Source organism: Oryctolagus cuniculus, chromosome 3 (genome assembly GCF_051225735.1).
Source record: "Oryctolagus cuniculus isolate XC-2025 breed Fujian yellow rabbit chromosome 3, ASM5122573v1, whole genome shotgun sequence".
Classification (NCBI taxonomy): domain Eukaryota; kingdom Metazoa; phylum Chordata; class Mammalia; order Lagomorpha; family Leporidae; genus Oryctolagus; species Oryctolagus cuniculus.
The window spans coordinates 2,178,037-2,205,490 of NC_142869.1; the positions used below are offsets into that span (position 1 = coordinate 2,178,037).

The 27,454-nt window shown below is 58.5% G+C and overlaps 1 protein-coding gene across 17 annotated transcripts in view; it reads right to left on the reverse strand.

The window, feature by feature from the left end:
* IFT54 (intraflagellar transport 54) overlaps positions 1-27,454 on the reverse strand; it is a 62,768-nt gene that overhangs the window by 34,034 nt on the left and 1,280 nt on the right. For 10 of the 17 annotated variants that reach the window (XM_070069954.2, XM_070069953.2, XM_070069950.2 and 7 more), the window contains exons 2-8: positions 22,778-22,846; positions 20,581-20,742; positions 14,228-14,371; positions 13,725-14,138; positions 9,418-9,489; positions 8,708-8,783; positions 4,197-4,292 (exon numbers count right to left, since the gene is read on the reverse strand). In XM_070069954.2, coding sequence (XP_069926055.2) covers positions 4,197-4,292; positions 8,708-8,783; positions 9,418-9,489; positions 13,725-14,138; positions 14,228-14,371; positions 20,581-20,742; positions 22,778-22,846 — 1,033 coding nt within the window. The remainder of the gene's footprint in view (positions 1-4,196; positions 4,293-8,707; positions 8,784-9,417; positions 9,490-13,724; positions 14,139-14,227; positions 14,372-20,580; positions 20,743-22,777; positions 22,847-27,454) is intronic. The other 7 variants (XM_070069962.2, XM_070069961.2, XM_070069957.2 and 4 more) reach the window with 1 other exon arrangement.

The window sequence follows — 27,454 nt, forward strand, 5'->3', positions numbered from 1 at the left end:
ACGCACGTATAAAACCAGTCCTTCTCCACCCATCGTTCCTCCTGGCACCAGCACACGTCACCCTCCAGGCTCCAGGCAAATGGCAGCTGCGCTGAGCTGGTGAACAGACCCAAGTTTAAACGGGATCCAATAACCAGTGGTTTCAAGACCACAAAACTGCACAACGTAACACAGCCTGGCCTCAGGCGCTTCCTTGCCTGTGTGGCTCTGCGGAGACTCCGCCTCTGAGCTGCCTGCTGCCGCAGAGACACGGTGCTAGGGCGTGCTTGACAACTCTGAAATGGTTCCTGCAATGAGGTGGATGCGCCAGAACGCTAGGCCTACAGGGCGTTAATTTACTAGTCTTTCTACGTTTCTGTAGTTTTTAATAATAAAAGAGCTTAAACAGTAAAACAAAAATGGAATGAGAGAAAAGAAGCCAAACCAAAGATAGGGGCTAACGTTCCAGAAAAACCTGGAACTGTCAAACAACCACATATCACAGAGAGAGCAACGCAACACAGCGTGCAGGGAGGAACGCGTAAGCTCCACATTAAACTCATCAATCTGTCCAAAACAGCAGAAGCGTAACAACAAAACTCGCAAGTTCTCCTAGGCCAACCTTGATGAACCAGTGCCAGTCGGGTCCTGGGAAGCGGGGCCCGAGCGGGCAGCTCAACAGGGCCCACATGGCTTTCCCTTTGCAATTCTAGAAGAAGGCTCAGACACCAGGCCCAGTGGCAGCAACTGGCAACGACGCTCAGCGGAAGAAACCCACTCAGGAACCACAGCCAGCGCTGCAAACTGAATCACGAAATGCGATGATCCAGTGCAGGACAACACTGTGGCCACAGGGGCAGGGCCTGGCACGCACACGGGACCTGCCCACCCCCAGCTGGTATCATATTTCCTTCTGGCCTCTGCAAAAGGATGAGCGCTCAGCCCAGTGGTTAAGGCCCCGTCAAGATGTCAACATCCCATAACGACACCTGGCTTTAACATCTGGCTCTGCCCCCTGACGTGGCCCTGGGAGGCAGCAGAGACCGCTCAGTAGCTGGGTCCTGCCAGAGGCCCAGCCTGAGTTCCCAGCTCCTGGCTGCAACCTCCGCACAGCCCTGAGCTCCTGCGGGCATCTGCAGACTCAGAGAATCAGTGATTTCAGCAAAGAACTCCACCAAGCGACACAGACGCGATGCATGCTCTGCAAAGGTGGAGCGGACGCTGCTCTCACACCGGCACGTGGCATCTACAGACTGCTCCAGCATGTCTAGAGAATTACTACCGGCACTCGCACTGTAACACAGCAGGTTAAGCCGCCACGTGTGACAGCAGCATCCCAAACAGGTGCCGGCTAGAGTTCCGGCTGCTCCACTTCCAATCCAGCTCTCTGCTGTGGCCTGGGAAAGCAGTGGAAGAGGGCCCAGGTCCTTGGGCCCTGCACCCGCGTGGGAGACCTGGAGGAAGCTCCTGGCTCCTGGCTTCAGATCAGCGCAGCCCCATCTGTTGTGGCCAATTGGGGAGTGAACCAGTGGATGGAAGACCTCTCTCTCGCGCTCTCTGCCCCTCCTCTTTCTATGTGGCTCTGACTTTCAAATACATAAATAAATCTTTAAAAAATAATCAACTATATAAAAAAATCAGACATGAAGCCAGCTGAGCCCACAAGAAAAAGTGACCTTTCCCTCGAGTCAAAATCAACTGTATTTCCTCCATGAAAGCAGCTCCAGAGCCCCAGACCTTCCGGAGGACTGAGAGCCCCAGACCTTCCGGAGGACTGGGAGCCCCAGACCTTCCGGAGGACTGGGAGCCCCAGACCTTCCGGAGGACTGAGAGCCCCAGACCTTCCGGAGGATTGAGAGCCCCAGACCTTCCGGAGGACTGAGAGCCCCAGACCTTCCGGAGGACTGAGAGCCCCAGACCTTCCGGAGGACTGGGAGCCCCAGACCTTCCGGAGGACTGAGAGCCCCAGACCTTCCGGAGGACTGAGAGCCCCAGACCTTCCGGAGGACTGAGAGCCCCAGACCTTCCGGAGGACTGGGAGCCCCAGACCTTCCGGAGGACTGAGAGCCCCAGACCTTCCGGAGGACTGAGAGCCCCAGACCTTCCGGAGGACTGAGAGCCCCAGACCTTCCGGAGGACTGAGAGCCCCAGACCTTCCGGAGGACTGAGAGCCCCAGACCTTCCGGAGGACTGAGAGCCCCAGACCTTCGGGAGGACTGAGAGCCCCAGACCTTCCGGAGGACTGAGAGTCCCAGACCTTCCGGAGGACTGAGAGCCCCAGACCTTCCGGAGGACTGAGAGCCCCAGACCTTCCGGAGGACTGAGAGCCCCAGACCTTCCGGAGGACTGAGAGTCTCAGAAGCAGCAGCCAGTGACACGTAACCGCCGATCACCGGAGTCTTAGCAGCGTCATGCCACACACCAAGCCACGCCACCGGTGAGACACAGGCCAGCATTTCACACGTCTGCACTGTGGAGGATTTGCTTAGAGAACAAAGCAGAGCTGGATGAAAACTCAAAAATGATTTCTCCATGTACTCATCCACATTGCTTTATAAACTCCAAACAGTTAGATTAAGAAAGCACTTTGGGGCCAGCACTGTGGCATAGTAGGTAAACCCACCACCTGCAGTGCTGGCATCCCCTATGCGCGCCAGTTCAAGTCCCAGCTGCTCCACTTCCAACCCAGCTCTCTGCTGTGGCCTGGGGAAGCAGTGGAAGATGGCCTAACTCCCTGGGCCCCTGCACCCATGTGGGAGACCCAGAAGAAGGTCCTGGCTCCTGGCTTTGGATCAGCCCAGCTCCAGCCATTGCAGCCAACTGCAGAGTGAACCAGCGGATGGAAGACCTCTCTCTCTCTCTCTGCCTTCTCTCTATGTGTAACTCTTTCAAATGAGTAAATAAATCTTTTTTAAAAATCATTTTAATTTAAATGTTAAAATGTTATGCAGAAAAAGCATATAAAGATTAATTTTTAAAGCTATGTTAATGAAGTTATCAAATAACAGCAAAATAAAGCAAATCAAACAAGGAATTTCTGCTCTGGACACACAGTGAAACTCTGATGAACGTTACGGGAGTTAGAACAGCACAAGTTAATGTCACCATGCTAAAGGGTAGCTGTCCACGTGGCCATGAACCCCACCACGCTCTAGTGTAGTAGTCCACATGGCCGTGAACCCACCACGCTATGGTGTAGTAGTCCATGTGGCCGTGAACCCTACCACGCTATAGTGTAGTAGTCCATGTGGCCATGAACCCTACCACACTATGGTGTAGTAATCCATGTGGCCGTGAACCCACCACACTATGGTGCAGTAGTCCATGTGGCCATGAGCAGCACAAGGTAACCTCACCATGCTAAAGTGTCCATGTCCACGTCCACATCTGTGAACCCCACCACGCTATGGTATAGTAGTCCACGTCCATGAACCCCACCACGCTATGGTGTAGTAGTCCACGTCCACGTCTGTGAACCCACCATGCTATGGTGTAGTAGTCCACGTCCACGTCTGTGAACCCCACCACGCTATGGTGTAGTAGTCCACGTCCACGTCTGTGAACCCACCACGCTATGGTGTAGTAGTCCACGTCCACGTCTGTGAACCCCACCACGCTATGGTGTAGTAGTCCACGTCCACGTCTGTGAACCCACCACGCTATGGTGTAGTAGTCCACGTCCACGTCTGTGAACCCCACCACGCTATGGTGTAGTAGTCCACGTCCACGTCTGTGAACCCCACCACGCTATGGTGTAGTAGTCCATGTCCACGAACCCCACCACGCTACGGTGTGGTAGTCCACGTCCACGTCTGTGAACCCCACCACGCTATGGTGTGGTAGTCCACGTCCACGTCTGTGAACCCCACCACGCTATGGTGTAGTAGTCCACGTCCACGTCTGTGAACCCACCACACTATGGTGTAGTAGTCCACGTCCACGTCTGTGAACCCACCACGCTATGGTGTAGTAGTCCACGTCCACGTCTGTGAACCCACCACGCTATGGTGTGGTAGTCCACGTCCACGTCTGTGAACCCACCACGCTATGGTGTGGTAGTCCACGTCCACGTCTGTGAACCCCACCACGCTACAGTGCAGCGTTCACGTCTGTGAACCCCACCACGCTATGGTGTAGTAGTCCACGTCCACGTCTGAACCCCACCACGCTGCAGTGCAGCGTCTGTGTCCACAAGCTGGAGAAGGCGTTTCTCTTACCTGCCTCTGAAGCTGCGGTCTCCTGGCGGGGCTCACTACGTAACCCAGACACTCCGGGGTCTAACATCTTAGCTGAAACTGTACCCTCCTTCCTTCCTAACATAAAACAGTTAGCAACAGATTAGACGGCGCAAGGCTTTCGGGTTGGGCTGCTTCAGTTAGGATTTACGGAGCTATGACAAGGTCCCAGGTCAGCGGGTCTCCTGACTCTCAGAGGAGTCCCACAAGAGCCCTGTCACCTCCCCACGTCCCCGCCAGCTCACCCGCCTTCCATCCTCCTTGCTGGACCCTGCCCCGCCCCACTCGACCCCGGGCAGCCCCGACTCACCACCTCCTCTTCCACCTGCAAGCTAAGAACTGTGGAGGCAGCGTTTCCCTCAGTGTCTCCACCTCCCTCCCCGACCCCAGGCCGACACCTCTCCCCTGTACTTGGTTTGACAGACGCCTCAAACTCAAGGTGGCCAGAACAGAATTCCCAACTCTATGCACCTGTCCCACGAGCGAGCCTCTCCCCAGCCCCTCCCAGACACAGTGCATCCCTGATTCCTCCCCTCTCACAGGGGACATCAAATCCACCGGCACAGCCATGTGCCACCATGGGCGTCGGCTGAGCTGGTACCGAGCCCTCTGGATATCACAGCAGTCCTCGCCGCCCTTGGGCCTACAGCAGTCAGATCCCACCACAATCCCGCGTGAACTGCCACGGCTTGTGCTCACACCTCCCACACGGCCTAGGGGCCCAGCCGCACTTCCTGCCACACACACACAGGGAAGCCTGCCCCTGGCTCGGGGTCTCTGTACCTCCAGGCCTCCCTGCACCCGTCAGCTCCTGGTCCCAGTGTCCTCTTCAGAGAGACCCTCCCTGCCCACGCCCCTCCTCCCTGCTTCTCGGGACTGCGCTTTCCTTCAGAACCCTAACCCTAACCCCTAACGCTAACCTTAACCCTAACCCCTAACCCCTAACCCCAACCCTAACCCTAACCCCTAACCCTAACCCCTAACCCCTAACCCCAACCCTAACCCTAACCCTAACCCCTAACCCCAACCCTAACCCCTAACCCTAACCCCTAACCCCTAACCCTAACCCTAACCCCTAACCCCTAACCCTAACCCTAACTCCTCACTACGTAACGTGCACCTGCACACCCGCGCTCTCATCAGCATGGACATCTGCAGAGCTCAGGACGGAAGGTGCACACGGACACTCTCGGCTGAGGCCGACAGCGCACGACGCCCGAGCCTGGCTGGGGCAGTCCTGAAGCTCCGTCTGGAGGGGCCCACATGTCCCCTGCCCCTGCTCCTCTCCGGCCAGAGGACAGGGCTCCAGAGCTCAAGCAGGCCACACGGTGGAGCTCCACTGTTCAGTGACCACTGGAAGCAAGGACCAGGAAGAGGAAGGTTCCAGCTCACACAGTCCCCGCCAGCCTCCTCACAGCTCACTGAGTCCCACCACGCTGCTCCACGGGACGTCCCTTGTCAGCTTTGCTGCGGGAGGAGAAGCCTGTGTTCACTGGTCCTAGAATCCTTTCTTCCTGACACCAAATTGCACAATGAAAATATGGATTAAACCTAATTTGTAATGCTGCATAATCATGAAATTAAAATGCACCCAGTAGGGGCCGGCACCAACAGGAGCCCCGGTTCAAGCCCTCTCTGCTCCACGTCCGATCCAGCTCCTGGTTACCGTGCCTGGGAAACAGCAACACATGGCCCAAGTGCCTGGGCCCTGGCACCCAAGTGAGAGACCGGAACGGAGTTCCAGCCTCCTGGAGCAGCCTGGCCCAGACCTGGCCACTGCAGCCACCACTTGAGGAGTGAACCAGAGGACAGAAAACCTCTCACTGTGTCTCTCCTAACTCTGCCTTTCAAACAAATGAACACATCTTTTTTAGAAAAAATAATAAAAGGTGCTCAGTACCTAAACGTGATCAACTCCGAGGGTCATTCTCAAGCAGAATGTTCCCGGGTTCCACGGAAACTCAAGCGTGGCTCTCAGGACGCCCAGTGCATGGTGGGACAGTCCCACACTCTCTAGTACGCGAGGCTCATCCCCTGCACACACACAGGGGTCCCTGTCCCCGGCACTCTGAGCACTGGGCATCTGTGCAGATGCTGACCTGCCAGAGAGAGAGGCCGTTTGTGTGGGGCACCAGCTTTGCTGGGGAACCCGTGTGAGGTCAGCGCCCAGCCAGCTAGCAAGGAAGGACGTCCACCAAGCAGCTAACAACTCAGTAAAGCTTGAGGCCATTAAGCCTGCACAATCTCTGATAATAAAAACCCTTTAAGGTCTGGGCCTAGTGGCACAATGGTTAGGCCACTCCTCGGGACAGCCACATCCCATAGGAGTCCTGGCTCGAGTCCCAGCTCCTTTAATTCCAAAATCCAGCTCCTGCTAATGCACCTGCGAGGCAGCCAATGACGGCCCAAGTGCCCAGGTCCCTGCACCCGTGTGGGAGGTCTGGGCGGGGCTCTGGTTCCCGGCTTTGGCCTGCCCAGCCTGGCTGATAGGAGCATATGGAGAATGAAGCAGCACACGGATCTCTCTGTCGTTATTGCTATTTCTCTCTCTCCCTCTAAATCATTTTCCAAAAAATCCCTTTGAGATCACATAAAATGCTCCCACAGACACAGAGGCAAACCTGCAGGGCGGCCAGAAACGAGCAGGTGACATGAGCACTTAGGAAACCCCACACAGCCACCAGGACTGCGGATTCGACCCAGCAACCAGCCAGACTCAACGTACAGTGACAAAATCAACAGAGCAGCTGCACGCCAACAATGCTCATTATAAAATAGAGAGGGAAAGAAGAACACCGTTTCCCAAAAGACCAAACACGAACTGTGGAGCAGTCGCCCTGACAGACAAGCCGCAGCCCCGGGAGTGGCGAGATGCCCTTACAAACCTGAAGTCAGAGGAGGCCGTTTCTCAAGCTAACAAAGCACACATTTACCTCAAGTTCAATTACATCCTGAGGAGACGGGCCAGGGCGCAGAGGGTTACATCTGCCACCGCAACGCCGGCACCCCACATCAGAGTGCCAGCTCAAGTCCTGGCTGCTCCACTTCCTATCCGGCTCTCTGGAAAGCAGCGGAAGATGCTCCAATATGTGGGTCCCCGCCACTCAGGTGGGAGACCCCGATGGTGTGGCCAGTTCCCGGCTTTGACCTAGTTCAGCCCCAACCACCGTGGCCATTTGGGGAGTGAAGCAGTGGGTGGAAGACTGATCTCTGTCATTCTGCCTTGTTTATCTTGCTGTGAGTGGACTCTGAGTTGGGAATGATTTTAAAATTCATCTGGGAGAATATTCTATTAAATAAAATGGCTTAAAACTTTTTTTGAAAAGAACAAGGATAGGAAACAAGTAGTAAACAGAAAACAGAGGAAGTAAAAATAAACAACAGTTCCCAGACCACAGAGGCCTCACAGAGCAGGAAGGAAGGAGACGATGACTGAGTAAAACCCCATAATTCTTCATCTCTCAAATCCTGGACAAATCATCACCAAAGAATTAGCAGCTTCAAGTGCATAAAAATTAAACAAGCAGGCGACTCAGAAACCAAACCAAATATAATTAGCAGAAATGAACTGAAAAAAAAACAAAGAAACAACCCTCATTTTAAAACTGGCAGCCACAATGTACAGGGAGGGTGTGCAAATTAAGAGTACGGAGACCCCAGACAGAGGCGCGCGGGAGTCAGCCAAGGAAAGGAAGGGTCGGAGAAGCCAATAAAACTAAGAAGACAGGCGAGCAAATGCGCAACTTCCCCAGTGATTAAATTTTCCATGTTTCCTCTCTGGAGGAGGCGCGAGGCAGAGGGACAGCCAGTGGCTGCAAGCTCCCAGGCCCGCCTGGGCCCCACAGGGCAGGGGCTTCTGGCACACGCACGGTGAGCTCAGCACGCGTGTTTCACGACAGCGACCACAGGGAGGGAGAGGAGGACTTTCCAGAAGCCACCACCACTCAAACATCACTCACGTCGGCCTCCACACCAGCGGCTCCACAGCGCGGCCCGCACCTGCCCGCCGCGCTCAGGCCGTGTCTGCAGCCTCTCTCGTCCGCTGGCCCGAGCGGCTCCCCGCAGACCCCGGGCAGGGCGCCCCGCCGTGCTTTCCGTTTTCGGTGCAGAAACATCATCTGCCTACCAGCTCCCACATCAGCCTGCCCTGATGGACCACAGCCTGCCGCTGCCGCTGCCACAGATGGGGGCCAAGGAACCCCGCACGGCTCACCGGTGTTTCTGGACCATGAAGCTAGATCCCACCTTCTCCAGTCACCCACGTTTCCAGCAAAGAGGGCTGACTCCGCCCCAGTGTTGTGAGCATGCACATGTGTGCACACGCATGCACGTGCGTGTGAATCACAAACCCCATGCTTCCCACGGTCACTGCTTCTTCCCAGACGTGGCCGATGCGCGCCCCAGCCATGGAGTTTCTTCCAGCTAGACTGTTGACAGAGGCAGGGCTAGACATATTTCTAGCTTCTCACACGAGTAGAGCAAGTCGAGCGTACCTTCCACTGAATTTCTGGATTGCCGTTTCGACAGCTTTGATGTCAACGACTTGGGTGCTCGAGTGGAAACCTCAGTCTTAAAGAAAAGAGAATGAAAGAAAATCAACGGATGGTTACACAGTGAGCCCAGAGCTTCTTCAGGCTCTGCTCGGGGAAGCAGCAGCCTGAAACACAGCCCCGGCGCCCCCCGGCCTCCGACGGTGCAGGGAGGCACTGGAGGCTGAGTGGGACCCCTCCCTGCACTCTCTCTGCAGAGCCCTCAGCCCTGCTCCCAGAGGCTCCAGCACCACACCCTGCAGGCGCAGGAGCACTTCGCCTCACAGGGACACGGCGCCAGAGCCAGGCGGTGTGCTGGTGTGAACACCGCGGAGGGGACTTCCCCAAACCACGACGGCACAATAACCTCACAGGGCCACTGCGGGATATGCAGTCTGTCCCTGGGCAAATCGCGTTAAAGGGTCCCGTGGCTGTTACACTGGTGAAATGCATCTGCAAACAGCTCTCACAGGAAAAGTTCACACACCATGCTTCAACAGCCCGATTCAGAGAAAACAGCAGTCACCCAGGAGTGCCGGCAGATAATCGGCCTTCTGTTTTGGCAGCCGGTGACCCCCACGCCATTACCGGGACAACACAGAGAAGTGGACCTGCCAGCACACAGCACTCCCCTCACCACAACCCCCTCCCCCTTGCTGTCCTTGAACGTCTACCTCTGTTTCGGCTTTGGGGTCTTTCGAAGATCCGTCTGACAACTTTTTAGATATTTCCCCGGAGCTTGTTGACTACAAAACAAAATCACATTTTAGAATTATTCACATCTGTAACATCTGAAAATGCCTCAAGGCTTTTTTTTTCTTTTTTGAAAGGCAGAGGTACAGAGAGAGAGGAAGAGATGGATTCGTGTACTCCCAAAACGGCCACAACAGCCAGGGCCAGGCCAGGAGCTTCTTCCCGGTCTCCCACGCAGGTGCAGGGGCCCAAGCACTTGGGCATCTTCCACTGCTTTCCCAGGCCACAGCAGGGAGCTGGATCAGAAGAGCAGCCGCTGGGACATGAACCGGCACCCACACTGGATGCCGGCATCGCAGGCAGTGGCTTTACCTGCTATGCCACAGCGCCGGCCTCGCTCACTGGCCCACAGCAAGGGCCTTCCTCCCACAGAGCATCACATCCTGCTCCAGCTCTGACACGCTGCTGCTGCCGCTGCGACCCAGGGCCCTCCAGAGGGCAGGTTTCATCCCAGACAGGCAGAGCAGGTGGACAAGGACCAAAAACACTCCCGCCTCCCGGGAGACCATCTGGAACACAAAACTCCACGTGGGGCCAAACTCATTGGGAACACACCCCGGTGAAATACGGGGATGGAGGTGAGGCGTGCAGTGCACAGCACACCCAACACCCCCAGGAAAACTGTTCCTGTGCTCACAGGGCCAGTTAGGATGGAGCGGCCCCTCCCGTCCTGTGTTCACAGGGCCAGTTAGGATGGAGCGGCCCCTCCCGTCCTGTGCTCACAGGGCCAGTTAGGATGGAGCGGCCCCTCCCGTCCTGTGCTCACAGGGAAACATCAGGTCATGTGCTGGGATTGGCTGATTCTTTTTACGCAAACACTTCAGACGTTAGGTCAGGAAAGCACTCTCATACATACGTGGAATCCATCAATACCAACTCATACCTTAGACCAAGTCTCTAAGAAAACATCCTGGGGCTGGTGTTGTGGTATAGCAGTTAAGGCTGGCACCTGAGAAGCCAGCATCCTTTATGGGTGCCAACTCGAGTCTGATCCAACAGCCTGGGAAAGCAGCAGAAGATGCCCCAAGTGCTTGGGCCCTCGCCACCCACATGGGAGACCCAGAAGAAGCTCCTGGCTCCTGGCTTTGGCCCGGCCCAGTCCTGGCCATTGTGGCCATCTGGGGAGTGAACCAGCAGATGCAAGATCTCTTGATCTCTCTCCCAGTCTCTCTCTCTGTCTCACTCTCACTGTCTTTCTTTCCCTCTGTAACTGAGTTTCAAATAAATGAATAAAATCCTCTAAAAATAAAATCATGATCATAAACAGAACATATTATCAACAAAATTTTCCTCCATAAAGACTACAAAGCAAAGAATACCTATTCAATCTCTCAATAATGAAACATCCCTGTAAGTTAAAGATGAGCACACAAGATTGTATCAGCAGGAATTACCCGCTGTAGGTCGGGCACCACGCACCTGTTCCCCAGATCTCTGACACCTTCGGCTGCTCTGTCAAGGGTGGGGACGTGCAGATGGGCTCCGTGCCACCCGCTACCCCACCACTCCACCTCCTCAGAACAGCTCCTCCTCCTCTCTTCCAGACAGGGAGGTGGACACAGCAGAGTGCGGGTCAGAACTTGGTCTGCTGCCTCCCCAGGCGGGACCTGACCTGACACGACACTCGCACTGGGGCCGGGGAGGGTCTCGCAGCCCCTCACACCTGCACAGTGCTCGCTCTGTGCTGCGACGATGCTGCCACTTCAGACGCACAGCTGTGCAGGGCCCAGCCGGAGTCACCAGGAGACAGAAACCCGACTTGCGTGCTGACGGGGAAACAGTCACTCTGCCACGTCCCAAATATTTTCAAACAAAACCATCCCTCCTACGCAGTCTAACACATCCCCAGACACCAGCCAGTAAGACGTTCTCCTTGGACCCTCCTCTTAACTAGAACACAAGTCCCAGCCTCGGCAACTTCAGTGAAGGTGAAGGTAGCACGGAGCCCGGCCAGCAGCCCCAGAGCCCATCGGGGCTGTCAGTCAGCATCTCGGGGCTCTCAGGAGAGGCGAAGGCCGGGAGTCTCTGTGACGTCCAAAACTCACCGGCAGAGCAGGCTTCGCCACGCGTCCCGGGGGGAGCGCTCTCGGCACGTGCCCGAGCAGGAAGACGCGCAGCCGGAGGCTCCCAGCACAGCACTACACCCGCCACGGACAAAGCCACAGCAGTCTGTGCAGACAGCACCCCCTCTCGCTGTGACCCAGAGACCCCGCAGAGAAGGCCAGCTGACGGGATTCCCACGGGGTCAGCCCCCAGACACGGCTGAGACGCCTGGCAGGAGAGGGCCTCGGTCAGCTCACGCCATGCCCCCCCCCTTTTTTTTGACAGGCAGAGTGGACAGTGAGAGAGAGAGACAGAGAGAAAGGTCTTCCTTTTGCTGTTGGTTCACCCTCCAATGGCCACTGCAGCCGGCACTGCGGCTGGTGGACCACGCTGATCTGAAGGCAGGAGCCAGGTGCTTCTCCTGGTCTCCCATGGGGTGCAGGGCCCAAGCACCTGGGCCATCCTCCACTGCACTCCCTGGCCACAGCAGAGAGCTGGCCTGGAAGAGGGGCAACTGGGACAGAATCCAGCACCCCGACCGGGACTAGAACCTGGGGTGCCGGCGCCGCAGGCGGAGGACTAGCCTAGTGAGCCGCGGCGCCGGCCACGCCCTGCCCTTGCCCTTGGCCCACCTGCACCACAGGTCTCAAACCCTTCCTCCATTCCAGCCAGGGGAGCCCAGGAGGGGCCACCGCCCTCCCACGAGGCTTGACGAGGCCGCGTCCCTGCCTGAGTGGGCGTCTGAGAAAACAGCCCTGCCGCTCATGGGTGCTTCAAGTCATTCATGAAAATGGACTTAGAGATACATCTATTTAGGGACCAAAAATTCTGAAAGTATCTTTTAATTGCGTTTTTCCATAAAACGTTTGAATTCCTCTCCTAAACAATGAGTCTAAAAGAAACCTGCATGTCTGGAAAACACCGCTGGAAACCAAAAGAACCTTCTAGGCAAACCTGAATTTACTCGAAAATCTAACGAAATAAGAACTACTGTAGACATATGCACTTCTCTGCTGACGCCTCGAAGCCTTCCAAGACAATCCCTGGAGAGCTCAGTGACACCCGTGCTCCCAACGACAGCGGCACACAACGGAGACCAGGAGTCAGCGTGGCTCACGAAGCTAAGGTGCACGCTGCCTCGTGGCCTGCGGACAAACTCCCAAGGGGCTAGATGCAGGACAAACACGGGGAAACGTGGGCAAACGACCTCAAACTCAGAAAAATGCGGCTCTGTCTACACGTCTGGTGGACGATCACCGAACTCTAAACTGCAAGCACCGGAGGACTTCCTCCTCCCAGTACCGCCCAGTCCCCCGGGATGGACCTTCCATACACACATCTCACAGCCGCCACCAAGCGGCCACCTCCACCCAGCGCTTCCTGATCCGAAAGTCCATCGTCATCCCACGCCTGGACTCCCGGGGCGCCCGTGGGCCAGACACTGACCAGGCTGGGACCCAAAGCACACACAAGACAAAGAAGCCGCCGGCTGAGGCTCTTACGGAGCTCGGCTTCCTGCAGAATCCCTGCTGGGTGTGAGGTAGAGCTGAAAGCTTGGTGGGCATTGCCTAAAACCTCCACTACCACATGGCGCCTGGCGGATGTTCGGATGTTCGAGGGGCGTGTCTGCGGCTGCCGCGGTTAAGCTACATAAGATCAGACCACCGGCAGGGATAGGTCCGCTTTAGTTCCGGACACGTGGACAGTGCGCGATCCCTATACTTTGCTTAAGGTGCCCGTGTGTGGTCCACCGTGCCTGCGTGACCTTTCCTCTGGCTCCCTACCACGCATGTCCTCCGTAAGCTTTACAAGCCTGCACGCTTCCTCAATAGGGCGGGTCCTGCTTCCACAGAACTCACGGTGCTGTGGTGTGTTCTGGACCCACCGACCTCACCCCTCCCGTTCGCCTTGCTGGGGAGTGCCTGTACTGCCCCTGCTGGTCAGCGGCCAGCCTCGGCCTTGGGACTCCGACAACAGCTTACTGACTCATGCCTTAATGAAACGATTAGACAACCACCAGCCGGGGACAGAGACAACAACACTGTCGCACGTCTGCACCTCCGTCGGAGGTCATGACTGCCACGTTCCCAGCTGGCGAAACTGAACACCAGGTCCCAGCACCAGGCCAGGACGCACGGCAGAGAACACGGCACAGAGAGGGGAGGGGTCTGCAAGCAGATCTCACCTTCTTCTCCAGCTTATCCTGCTCTCGGCTCTTCTCCCGGTTGGGGTCCCTGGAGTGCTCCCCGTTCCTCACCCTCCGCTGGTCCCTGTCCTTCCCCTTGTCCCGGTCCCTGCCCCTGAGTCTCTCCTTTTCCCTCGCTGCCTCGCTCCTCCGCTCCCTGTCCCGCTCGGCATCTCTGTCCCGCTCCTGCCTGGCCCTGGCCCTGGCCTTCTCTCGCTCCCCGTCTCTGCGCCGGTCTCTCTCGGGCTCTCTGCGTCCGTCTCTCTCGGGCTCTCTGCGCCCGTCTCTCTCAGGCTCTCTGGGCTTCTCTTGCTCCTTGTCCTTTTCCCTCGGTTTGCTGTCTTCTTTTAATTCTTCTTTCTGTTTTCGATCTCTGCTTGGGCTTCTCTCTTTTATTTCAGAGTTTCTTCTGTCCTAAAAAAGAACATATATCTCATTTACGAGGCTTTCCCCAAACTACAGAGAGGCGATCTTACTTCCAAGGTGCGCGACTCGCGACTCACCTCTTTCTCCTTGTGGCCTCTGGGCTCCTCTTCTCTCACATGCTTATTGTCCGACTCCTGAGGCCGTGAGGTCAGGGAGACCCTTCCCTTCACATCCCCCTTCTCCCCAGACAGAACTCTCTTCACTGCGTCCTCACTGGAGAGCTGGTGTGTCCACATGTCAGAAAACAAAAGGTGAAATGAGCACATGTAGCAAACGAGGGGCTCGGCATTCAGGGAGAGCTCAATGAGCAGGCGTCTGCCGCCACGGGCACGAACAGGGTAACTCGTGAAAGCAAGTGCTGTTCTCACAGCCAAAGCACAGCACCTCGCAGGACCATGGCAGCCCTGACAGCAGAGGAGCCCTGGCTTCATTCACATGGACGAGTGCCCCCAGAAGGAAGGGAAGGCTGCTTCCGTACAAGTCTAGGGCAACCAGAGTCCCAGCCCAGAGAGCCGGGACACAGTGCTCTAACCACCACGCCCATTAGCACAGCTGGTACAGAAAGAAAAAGAGAAAATAACAAGTGTTGGCAAGGATGTGGAGAACTGGACCCTAGAACACTGCTGGTGCAAACTGAAAAGTGGTGTAGCTACTGTGGGAAACAGCGGTGAGCCCTCAGGACACCAAACACAGACGTACCATGTGACCTGGCCATTCCTCTTCAGGTATAAACCTGAAAGGGGTGAAGAGGGCCTCACAGAGGCATGCACACATCTGTGTTCACGCCAGCACTACACAAAAGAACTAAGATATGGAAGCTAATCACAAGTCCAACAGGAGAATGAGCAGCAGCAGGTGGTGCATACACGCCGCGGGCACACCTGCCCAGGGGCTGTGGTGTGTACATACTGTGGGCACACCTGCCCAGGGGCTGTGGTGCGTACACACTGTGGGCACACCTGCCCAGGGGCTGTGGTGTGTACACACCGCGGGCACACCTGCCCAGGGGCTGTGGTACATACACACTGAGGGCACACCTGCCCAGGGGCTGTGGTGTGTACACACTGTGGGCACACCTACCCAGGGGCTGTGGTGCATACACAGCACAGGCACACCAGCACAGGGGCTGTGGTGTGTCCACACTGCCGGCACACCAGCACAGGGGCTGTGGTGTGTCCACACCGCGGGCACACCTGCCCAGGGGCTGTGGTGTGTCCACACTGCTGGCATACTATTCCACACTGTGAGAATGTTGTACACTAAAAGGGGGGAACTGACCCATGCTATGACAGGGATGAACCCTGAAGACATTATGCTAAGTTTCCATGCCAGGCACAAAAGAACAAACACCGGATGATTCCACTCATGTCCCTAGAGGTCCCTGTGAGTCAAATTCAAGGAGACAGAACAAAGGTGGGCACAGGGCGGGGGAGGGCCAACGGGTGAAGCATCTCGGCTCTGCATGATTTGGAACCCTGTGGCAGGATGGCAGCAGCGGATGCGCACTGCCAATGAGTTACCACCAAGCTCCCTGTGGAAAACAGGGGACACGGCAAAGTCTATGTTAGGTGGGTTCTCACACAGTAAAAATCAGGGCACGGGCATTCGGGGCAGCAGACGAGACCCCACCTGGGACATGCACCCGTGTCAGGAGACAGCACTGGGACATGCACCCGTGTCAGGAGAAGACAACACTGGGACATGCACCCGTGTCAGGAGGAGACAGCACTGGGACATGCACCCGTGTCAGGAGACAGCACTGGGACATGCACCCGTGTCAGGAGACAGCACTGGGACATGCACCCGTGTCAGGAGGAGACAGCACTGGGACATGCACCCGTGTCAGGAGACAGCACTGGGACATGCACCCGTGTCAGGAGACAGCACTGGGACATGCACCCGTGTCAGGAGACAGCACTGGGACATGCACCCGTGTCAGGAGAAGACAGCACTGGGACATGCACCCGTGTCAGGAGGAGACAGCACTGGGACATGCACCCGTGTCAGGAGGAGACAGCACTGGGACATGCACCCGTGTCAGGAGACAGCACTGGGACATGCACCCGTGTCAGGAGACAGCACTGGGACATGCACCCGTGTCAGGAGGAGACAGCACTGGGACATGCACCCGTGTCAGGAGACAGCACTGGGACATGCACCCGTGTCAGGAGGAGACAGCACTGGGACATGCACCTGTGTCAGGAGACAGCACTGGGACATGCACCCGTGTCAGGAGGAGACAGCACTGGGACATGCACCCGTGTCAGGAGAAGACAACACTGGGACATGCACCCGTGTCAGGAGGAGACAGCACTGGGACATGCACCCGTGTCAGGAGACAGCACTGGGACATGCACCCGTGTCAGGAGGAGACAGCACTGGGACATGCACCCGTGTCAGGAGACAGCACTGGGACATGCACCCGTGTCAGGAGAAGACAGCACTGGGACATGCACCCGTGTCAGGAGACAGCACTGGGACATGCACCCGTGTCAGGAGGAGACAGCACTGGGACATGCACCTGTGTCAGGAGACAGCACTGGGACATGCACCCGTGTCAGGAGGAGACAGCACTGGGACATGCACCCGTGTCAGGAGACAGCACTGGGACATGCACCCGTGTCAGCAGGAGACAGCACTGGGACATGCACCCGTGTCAGGAGACAGCACTGGGACATGCACCCGTGTCAGGAGACAGCACTGGGACATGCACCGTGTCAGGAGGAGACAGCACTGGGACATGCACCCGTGTCAGGAGGAGACAGCACTGGGACATGCACCCGTGTCAGGAGACAGCACTGGGACATGCACCCGTGTCAGGAGACAGCACTGGGACATGCACCCGTGTCAGGAGGAGACAGCACTGGGACATGCACCTGTGTCAGGAGAAGACAGCACTGGGACATGCACCCGTGTCAGGAGGAGACAGCACTGGGACATGCACCCGTGTCAGGAGGAGACAGCACTGGGACATGCACCCGTGTCAGGAGACAGCACTGGGACATGCACCCGTGTCAGGAGACAGCACTGGGACATGCACCCGTGTCAGGAGAAGACAGCACTGGGACATGCACCCGTGTCAGGAGGAGACAGCACTGGGACATGCACCCGTGTCAGGAGGAGACAGCACTGGGACATGCACCCGTGTCAGGAGACAGCACTGGGACATGCACCCGTGTCAGGAGACAGCACTGGGACATGCACCCGTGTCAGGAGGAGACAGCACTGGGACATGCACCCGTGTCAGGAGACAGCACTGGGACATGCACCCGTGTCAGGAGACAGCACTGGGACATGCACCCGTGTCAGGAGGAGACAGCACTGGGACATGCACCCGTGTCAGGAGACAGCACTGGGACATGCACCCGTGTCAGGAGGAGACAGCACTGGGACATGCACCCGTGTCAGGAGGAGACAGCACTGGGACATGCACCCGTGTCAGGAGAAGACAGCACTGGGACATGCACCCGTGTCAGGAGGAGACAGCACTGGGACATGCACCCGTGTCAGGAGGAGACAGCACTGGGACATGCACCCGTGTCAGGAGACAGCACTGGGACATGCACCCGTGTCAGGAGACAGCACTGGGACATGCACCGTGTCAGGAGACAGCACTGGGACATGCACCCGTGTCAGGAGACAGCACTGGGACATGCACCCGTGTCAGGAGACAGCACTGGGACATGCACCCGTGTCAGGAGACAGCACTGGGACATGCACCCGTGTCAGGAGACAGCACTGGGACATGCACCCGTGTCAGGAGGAGACAGCACTGGGACATGCACCCGTGTCAGGAGACAGCACTGGGACATGCACCCGTGTCAGGAGACAGCACTGGGACATGCACCCGTGTCAGGAGGAGACAGCACTGGGACATGCACCCGTGTCAGGAGACAGCACTGGGACATGCACCCGTGTCAGGAGGAGACAGCACTGGGACATGCACCCGTGTCAGGAGGAGACAGCACTGGGACATGCACCCGTGTCAGGAGAAGACAGCACTGGGACATGCACCCGTGTCAGGAGGAGACAGCACTGGGACATGCACCCGTGTCAGGAGGAGACAGCACTGGGACATGCACCCGTGTCAGGAGACAGCACTGGGACATGCACCCGTGTCAGGAGACAGCACTGGGACATGCACCGTGTCAGGAGACAGCACTGGGACATGCACCCGTGTCAGGAGACAGCACTGGGACATGCACCCGTGTCAGGAGACAGCACTGGGACATGCACCCGTGTCAGGAGACAGCACTGGGACATGCACCCGTGTCAGGAGGAGACAGCACTGGGACATGCACCCGTGTCAGGAGGAGACAGCACTGGGACATGCATCTGTATCAGGAGACAGCACTGGGACATGCACCCGTGTCAGGAGGAGACAGCACTGGGACATGCACCCGTGTCAGGAGACAGCACTGGGACATGCACCCGTGTCAGGAGACAGCACTGGGACATGCACCGTGTCAGGAGACAGCACTGGGACATGCACCCGTGTCAGGAGACAGCACTGGGACATGCACCCGTGTCAGGAGACAGCACTGGGACATGCACCCGTGTCAGGAGACAGCACTGGGACATGCACCCGTGTCAGGAGGAGACAGCACTGGGACATGCACCCGTGTCAGGAGGAGACAGCACTGGGACATGCATCTGTATCAGGAGACAGCACTGGGACATGCACCCGTGTCAGGAGGAGACAGCACTGGGACATGCACCCGTGTCAGGAGACAGCACTGGGACATGCACCCGTGTCAGGAGACAGCACTGGGACATGCACCGTGTCAGGAGACAGCACTGGGACATGCACCCGTGTCAGGAGACAGCACTGGGACATGCACCCGTGTCAGGAGACAGCACTGGGACATGCACCCGTGTCAGGAGACAGCACTGGGACATGCACCCGTGTCAGGAGGAGACAGCACTGGGACATGCACCCGTGTCAGGAGGAGACAGCACTGGGACATGCATCTGTATCAGGAGACAGCACTGGGACATGCACCCGTATCAGGATGCCGGGATTCAAGTCCCAGCTCTATTCCAGATTCCAGCTCCCTGTAAGGAGCACCCTGGGGGGGCTGTACTCATGGAAGACCTGGATTGAGTTCTGGGCTGGTTTCAGCCCGGCCCAGCCCTGGCTACTGCAGTAATTTGAGAAGTGATCTTTCTCTCCTTACCTCTCTCTCACCCCCTCCCCCTCTTCTCCCCTCTCTCTTTCAAATAAATAAAGTCTTTTTCTAAAAATACGGGAAGAAAAAAAGATAAGATATGATTCAGGCCCCACCAAATACAAAACTTCTTCTGGGCCGGCGCCGCGGCTCACTAGGCTAATCCTCCGCCTAACAGCGCTGGCACACCGGGTTCTAGTCCCAGTCGGGAGGCCGGATTCTGTCCCGGTTGCCCCTCTTCCAGGCCAGCTCTCTGCTGTGGCCCGGGAGTGCAGTGGAGGATGGCCCAAGTGCTTGGGCCCTGCACCCCATGGGAGACCGGGAGAAGTACCTGGCTCCTGGCTTCGGATCAGCACGGTGCGCCGGCCGCAGCACACCAACCGCGGCGGCCATTGGAGGGTGAACCAACGGCAAAGGAAGACCTTTCTCTCTCTCTCTCTCTCTCTCTGTCTACTCTGCCTGTCAAAAAAAAAAAAAAAAAAAAAACTTCCTCTGGAAATGGAAAAAGCTCCTGGCTCTGGCCTGGCCCAGCACGGGCCGTGCAGCCTTCTAGAGAGTAAACCAATGGATGGAAGATTAAGCTCTCCCTGAAACTCTCTCATAATAAATAAAATACATCTTTGCAAAAAGAAGATGATGACAGATCTGCTTTTTAGAAAGAGAAGCAACACAAAGATGCCAGGAATGGGAGGCGAGGGACCAAGGCCAGAGTCTGGGAAAATCAGCCTCCGAGTCTCCGGGTCTGAGCGCTGGACCTCGGCCACGGCTTTCTTTAGGACCCAAGTGACGGCCCAACACCACCACCCCACACCCCACACCCCACGCTGTCACACAGGAAAAGGACAAAGGCCGGTCCTGAAGGAGCCCTCCTCCCACCTGCCCAGAGAGGCCTGGGCCCGCTCTGCAGAACTCAGAGGAGCCGCTCCACGCCCTGCACCACACGGACTCTGCACAGGCTAGCTTCTCAGGCAGCGACCGGGAGGCAGGCCCAGCGGCTGAACAGAGACCAGGGCCTCTCAGGGGCCGTGACGAAGAGGAGCAGACGCGGGACAAGCAGCCTCCAGCCACGGCCCGAGAGCAGAGGGCCTGGGAAGCGCCCTGCGCATGACATGCCCTTGCTTTGCTACAGCTCTAATCGTCTCCTGTAACCTCTGACAGAGGCTCCAGGGCAGACGGGGGCAGACGCAAAGCGCGCGCATACCGGACACACCAACCCCTTCCCCAGCGCGGCCCGCGGCCCGGTCCCGCGGGACCCGCCCCACCTTGCTGAGACAGCACTTCCCGATCATCTGAAGCAGCTCGTTGGTTCTCTCGGGCTCGTGCCCGGCCACGATCCGGGCTGGCTTCACCAGCAGCGGCTCTCCCGAAACCATCACCACCACGTCTATGGCCTTCTGTAGGAAGCTAATTTTCGCATCTTTATCCTGAAATGTTTCCAATTAAAACACAGATATTAAAATACTTTTTTTTTTTTTTTGACAGGCAGAGTGGACAGTGAGAGAGAGAGACAGAGAGAAAGGTCTTCCTTTTCCATTGGTTCACCCTCCAATGGCCGCCGCGGCCGGTGTGCTGCGGCTGGTGCACCGCGCTGATCCGATGGCAGGAGCCAGGTGCTTCTCCTGGTCTCCCATGGGGTGCAGGGCCCAAGCACTTGGGCCATCCTCCACTGCACTCCCGGGCCACAGCAGAGAGCTGGCCTGGAAGAGGGGCAACCAGGACAGAATCCGGTGCCCTGACTGGGAGCAGAACCCAGGATGCCAGCGCCGCAGGTGGAGGACTAGCATATTGAACCGCGGCGCCGGCCTAAAATACAGATATTAAAATACTTCTAAGTGCTTGCATTATCTTCATGTGTTCAACGGATACAGCTATTTTTACATAAAAGCTATTCTTAGGCTATAACAAATTTAGAAATATCTTTTAAAACAAAATATAAACAGTCCATCATCTATCTAACCAAGGGGTAGCATTAACCTTTCAAATAATAAATTCCGCTTTCCAGCAGACAGAATCAGCGTGACACACAACTGCCACAAAGGAGAAATGGAATGAAAGAGGGCACGCACGGGGCTGGCGGCGTGGCTTCACGGGCAAAGCTGCCGCCCGACGCCGCATCCCAGGAGGCACCACTCCAAGTCCCGGCTGCTCCACTGCGGATCCAGAATCTGCTGTGGCCTGGGAAGGCAGAGAAGACGGACGGCCCAAGTATATGGCCCTGCACCCGCTGGGAGACCCACGTGAAGCTCCTTGCTCCTGGCTTCAGCCTGGCCCAAAGCGGCCACTCCGGCCATCAAGGGAGTGAACCAGCGGACGGAAGCTCTCTCTGTCTCTCCCTCTCTCTCTGTGGTTCTCGCAAAATAAACAAATTCCAACCATGTCCTAGCATACAAATGACACATGAATGCACGTGACAGAGAGGAGCGCAGTGAGGACACGCACACACGTGACAGACAGGAGCGCAGTGAGGACACGCACACACATGACAGACAGGAGCGCAGTGAGGACACGCACACACGTGACAGGAGCGCAGTGAGGACACGCACACATGTGACAGAGAGGAGCGCAGTGAGGACACGCACACACGTGACAGAGCAGCACGGTGAGGACAAGCGCACACGTGACAGAGGAGCGCAGTGAGGACACGCGCACACGTGACAGAGAGGAGCGCAGTAAGGACACGCGCACACGTGACAGAGAAGCTCAGTGAGGACACGCGCACACGTGACAGAGAGGAGTGCAGTGAGGACATGCACACACGTGACAGAGGAGCGCAGTGAGGACACGCACACACATGACAGGAACTCAGTGAGGACACACACATACATGACAGGAGCACAGTGAGGACATGCACACACATGACAGAGAGGAGCGCAGTGAGGACACGCACACATGTGACAGAGAGGAGCACAGTGAGGACACGCACACATGTGACAGAGAGGAGCGCAGTGAGGACACGCACACATGTGACAGAGAGGAGCGCAGTGAGGACACGCACACATGTGACAGAGAGGAGCACAGTGAGGACACGCACACACGTGACAGAGAGGAGCGCAGTAAGGACACGCGCACACGTGACAGAGAAGCTCAGTGAGGACACGCGCACACGTGACAGAGAGGAGCGCAGTGAGGACATGCACACACGTGACAGGAGCGCAGTGAGGACACGCACACACATGACAGAGAGGAGCGCAGTGAGGACACGCACATGTGACAGAGGAGCGCAGTGAGCACACGCACACACATGACAGAGGAACTCAGTGAGGACACACACATACATGACAGGAGCACAGTGAGGACATGCACACACATGACAGAGAGGAGCGCAGTGAGGACACGCACACATGTGACAGAGAGGAGCACAGTGAGGACACGCACACACGTGACAGAGAGGAGCGCAGTGAGCACACGCACACACGTGACAGGGAGCCCCGCAGTGAGCATGCCGTCTCCCACACCCACCTTAACGTTCTCAGACTTCATCTCGGCGTCTGTGTAGAGGCCCTTCAGGAAACCAGTCACCCTGATCACCTACGGGACAAGGAGAGGCCATCAGACCCCTCCCAGCAGACATGCCTCACTGCCCGTGCGCTCGGGCCACGTGAGAGCTGTCAGACCTCAGACAGTCCAGGCAGAACCACCAGGCCCTCAAGCGCTAACACGGCTGTGGGGACACAAGACCACGCGGCAGGCAAGTGCTCTCGATCCACGCCCGGGGAGGGCGCGGTGCAAGGAGACTTCCCAGGAGGCGTCACGGCAGGACACACACCCCCACACTGCACACTCCCACAGGGCGTCACGGCAGGACACACACCACACTGCACACTCCCACAGGGCGTCACAACGGGACACACACACACCCCCACACTGCACACTCCCACAGGGTGTCACAACGGGACACACACACACACACTGCACACTCCCACAGGGCGTCACAACGGGACACACACACACACACTGCACACTCCCACAGGGCGTCACGGCACCACACACCCACACTGCACACTCCCACAGGGTGTCACAACGGGACACACACACACACACTGCACACTCCCACAGGGCGTCATATGGGACACACACACCCACACTGCACACTCCCACAGGGCGTCACAACGGGACACACACACACACACTGCACACTCCCACAGGGCGTCATATGGGACACACACACACACACACTGCACACTCCCACAGGGCGTCACGACGGGACACACCCCCACACTGCACACTCCCACAGGGTGTCACAACGGGACACACACACACCCCACACTGCACACTCCCACAGGGTGTCATATGGGACACACACCCACACTGCAACTCCCACAGGGCGTCACGGCAGGACACACACCCCCACACTGCACACTCCCACAGGGTGTCACAACGGGACACACACACACCCACACTGCACACTCCCACAGGGCGTCACGGCAGGACACACACACACACACTGCACACTCCCACAGGGTGTCACAACGGGACACACACACACCCACACTGCACACTCCCACAGGGTATCACAACGGGACACACACACACACTGCACACTCCCACAGGGTGTCACAACGGGACACACACACACCCACACTGCACACTCCCACAGGGCGTCACGGCAGGACACACACACACACTGCACACTCCCACAGGGTGTCACAACGGGACACACACACACCCACACTGCACACTCCCACAGGGTATCACAATGGGACACACACACACACACTGCACACTCCCACAGGGCGTCACGGCACCACACACACACACCGCCCACACTGCACACTCCCACAGGGTGTCACGACGGGACACACACACACACTGCACACTCCCACAGGGCGTCACGACGGGACACACCCCCACACTGCACACTCCCACAGGGTGTCACAACGGGACACACACACACCCACACTGCACACTCCCACAGGGTGTCACAATGGGACACACACCCACACTGCAACTCCCACAGGGCGTCACGGCAGGACACACACCCACACTGCACACTCCCACAGGGTGTCACAACAGGACACACACACACACTGCACACTCCCACAGGGTGTCACAACGGGACACACACACACACACTGCAACTCCCACAGGGCGTCACAATGGGACACACACACACCCACACTGCACACTCCCACAGGGCGTCACGACGGGACACACACACCACCCACACTGCATACTCCCACAGGGTGTCACAACAGGACACACACACACACACTGCACACTCCCACAGGGTGTCACAACGGGACACACACACACACACTGCAACTCCCACAGGGCGTCACAATGGGACACACACACACCCACACTGCACACTCCCACAGGGCGTCACGACGGGACACACACACCACCCACACTGCATACTCCCACAGGGTGTCACAACGGGACACACACACCCACACTGCACACTCCCACAGGGTGTCACAACGGGACACACACACACACACTGCAACTCCCACAGGGTGTCACAACGGGACACACACACCCACACTGCACACTCCCACAGGGCGTCACAATGGGACACACACACACACACTGCACACTCCCACAGGGCGTCACAACGGGACACACACACCACCCACGCTGCACACTCCCACAGGGTGTCACAACGGGACACACACACACACACTGCAACTCCCACAGGGCGTCACAATGGGACACACACACACACACTGCACACTCCCACAGGGTGTCACGGCAGGACACACACACCCACACTGCACACTCCCACAGGGCGTCACGGCAGGACACACACACACACACACACTGCACACTCCCACAGGGCGTCACAACGGGACACACACACCACCCACGCTGCACACTCCCACAGGGCATCACGGCACCACACACCCCCACACTGCACACTCCCGGAAAAGGTGCTGGGGAGAGGCCAGAGGGACACTGGCCTGACCCCAAGGCCCCTGCCGCCGCCCAGGCACTCGGACTTGGGTAAGGAGCCCCGGAGCCCCACGGCCCGAGGACAGGAAGGACTGACCGCCCGGCATCGCACGAGAGGCACTCGGCGCCGCGGAGGGGACAGGTTCGGACAGAAAAGGGCCCTCTCGGCCCATGTTTCCAACACTGCAGCCAGCAGTCCCTCCTCTCCCGCTGCCCTACTCACTACGCCTGCACTTCTGTTCCCTCACCACCCACCCCGCACACAACCTGCACACGCCATCACCACTAAAACTAGTCTTAGCTGGTGAGCTCCTGCTTCCCCCGCCCCGGCCCGGGCCTCTCAGACCAGAGCTTCCAGCGTGGCAGGGCACTGTGCAATCCGTACAGCGGGTGCAAGGAGCGCTCGTTCCTGTGAGACCCAACAGCAACCACCAGGCTGCGAGGCGTGCGGGGGGACGGGTCACTGCTCCGCCCTGGACAGCACGTGGCGGTGGGGGGACGGGTCACTGCTCGGCCCTGGTCAGCATGTGGCGTGCGGGGGGACGGGTCACTGCTCGGCCCTGGTCAGCACGTGGCGTGCGGGGGGACGGGTCGCTGCTCGGCCCTGGACAGCACGTGGCGTGCGGGGGGACGGGTCGCTGCTCGGCCCTGGTCAGCACGTGGCGTGCGGGGGGACGGGTCGCTGCTCGGCCCTGGTCAGCACGTGGCGTGCGGGGGGACGGGTCGCTGCTCGGCCGTCAGGAGTCCTTTACTCTGAGACCTGCTCCAGGACACGCACCAGGACGGCCCCACGCTAATGCCAGCCTCCTCGGGAATGAAGCTACAGCCCAATCTGCACCAAGTTGGCTACGGATTAACCCAGTCTCCAGTGCACACCAAGTCCTGAGAGCCACGGCCGCGGTCCTCGGCAGAGGCGGGATGCCCCGAGCACCTGCGTGCCCGTTCCCGGCACAGCCTCACCGGGCCCCGCCCTCGGAACCCTGAGCAGGGACTGTGGGCAGCGAGGATTCCTGCAGACGCTGAAACGCGAACGCGAGGACGCGAGCAGGCCCCTTGGACGCCGGCTCCCCGCGCTCGGCCGACCCTGCTGGCCCAGCGTGCCCGCCGTCTGCCAGACCAACAAGGTGGCAGAGTGCATCTCAGCACTGGGCTGGGACACGCAGGCCAGCAGGCGACTGGGAGCAGGCGACCCACCCCACTCAGCCCGTCCTGGCCCCCGCGACACACCCCACACAGCCCGTCCTGGCCCCCATGACCCATCCCACACAGCCCGTCCTGGCCTCCGCAACCCACCCCACACAGCCCGGCCTGGCCTCCGCGACCCACCCCACACAGCCCGTCCTGGCCCCCGCAACCCACCCCACACAGCCCGGCCTGGCCTCCATAACCCAACCCACACAGCCCGTCCTGGCCCCCACTAACCACCCCACACAGCCCGTCCTGGCCCCTGTGAAACACCCCACACAGCCCGTCCTGGCCCCCGCAACCCACCCCACACAGCCCAGCCTGGCCTCCGCGACCCACCCCACACAGCCCATCCTGGCCCCCGCAACCCACCCCACACAGCCCGTCCTGGCCTCCATAACCCAACCCACACAGCCCGTCCTGGCCCCTACTAACCACCCCACACAGCCCGTCCTGGCCCCTGTGACACACCCCACACAGCCCGTCCTGGCCCCCGCGACCCACCCCACACAGCCCGTCCTGGCCCCCACTAACCACCCCACACAAGCCCGTCCTGGCCCCCGCGACCCACCCCACACAGCCCGTCCTGGCCCACGCAACCCACCCCACACAGCCCGTCCTGGCCTTCATACCCACCCCACACAGCCCGTCCTGGCCTCCGCGACCCACCCCACACAGCCCGTCCTGGCCCCCACTAACCACCCCACACAGCCCATCCTGGCCTCCATAACCCACCCCACACAGCCCATCCTGGCCCCCGCGACCCACCCCACACAGCCCGTCCTGGCCTCCATAACCCACCCCACACAGCCCGTCCTGGCCTCCATAACCCAGCCCACACAGCCCGTCCTGGCCTCCGGAGTCGGGTCCCTCTTCCCGCCGCGGGCAGCGCCCTCTTCCCAACCCGCAGTCACCAGCCACCTCCCTCCGCAGCTCTGTACTTCAGGGAGCAGCAGGACGAACAGCAGACCAGAGTGGAGGGCTCGGCGGCCCACCCAGGCTTCCGGGCAGGGAACAGCACCTGCCACCTCCCCAGGGAAGGCGGCGCAGCACCCTGCC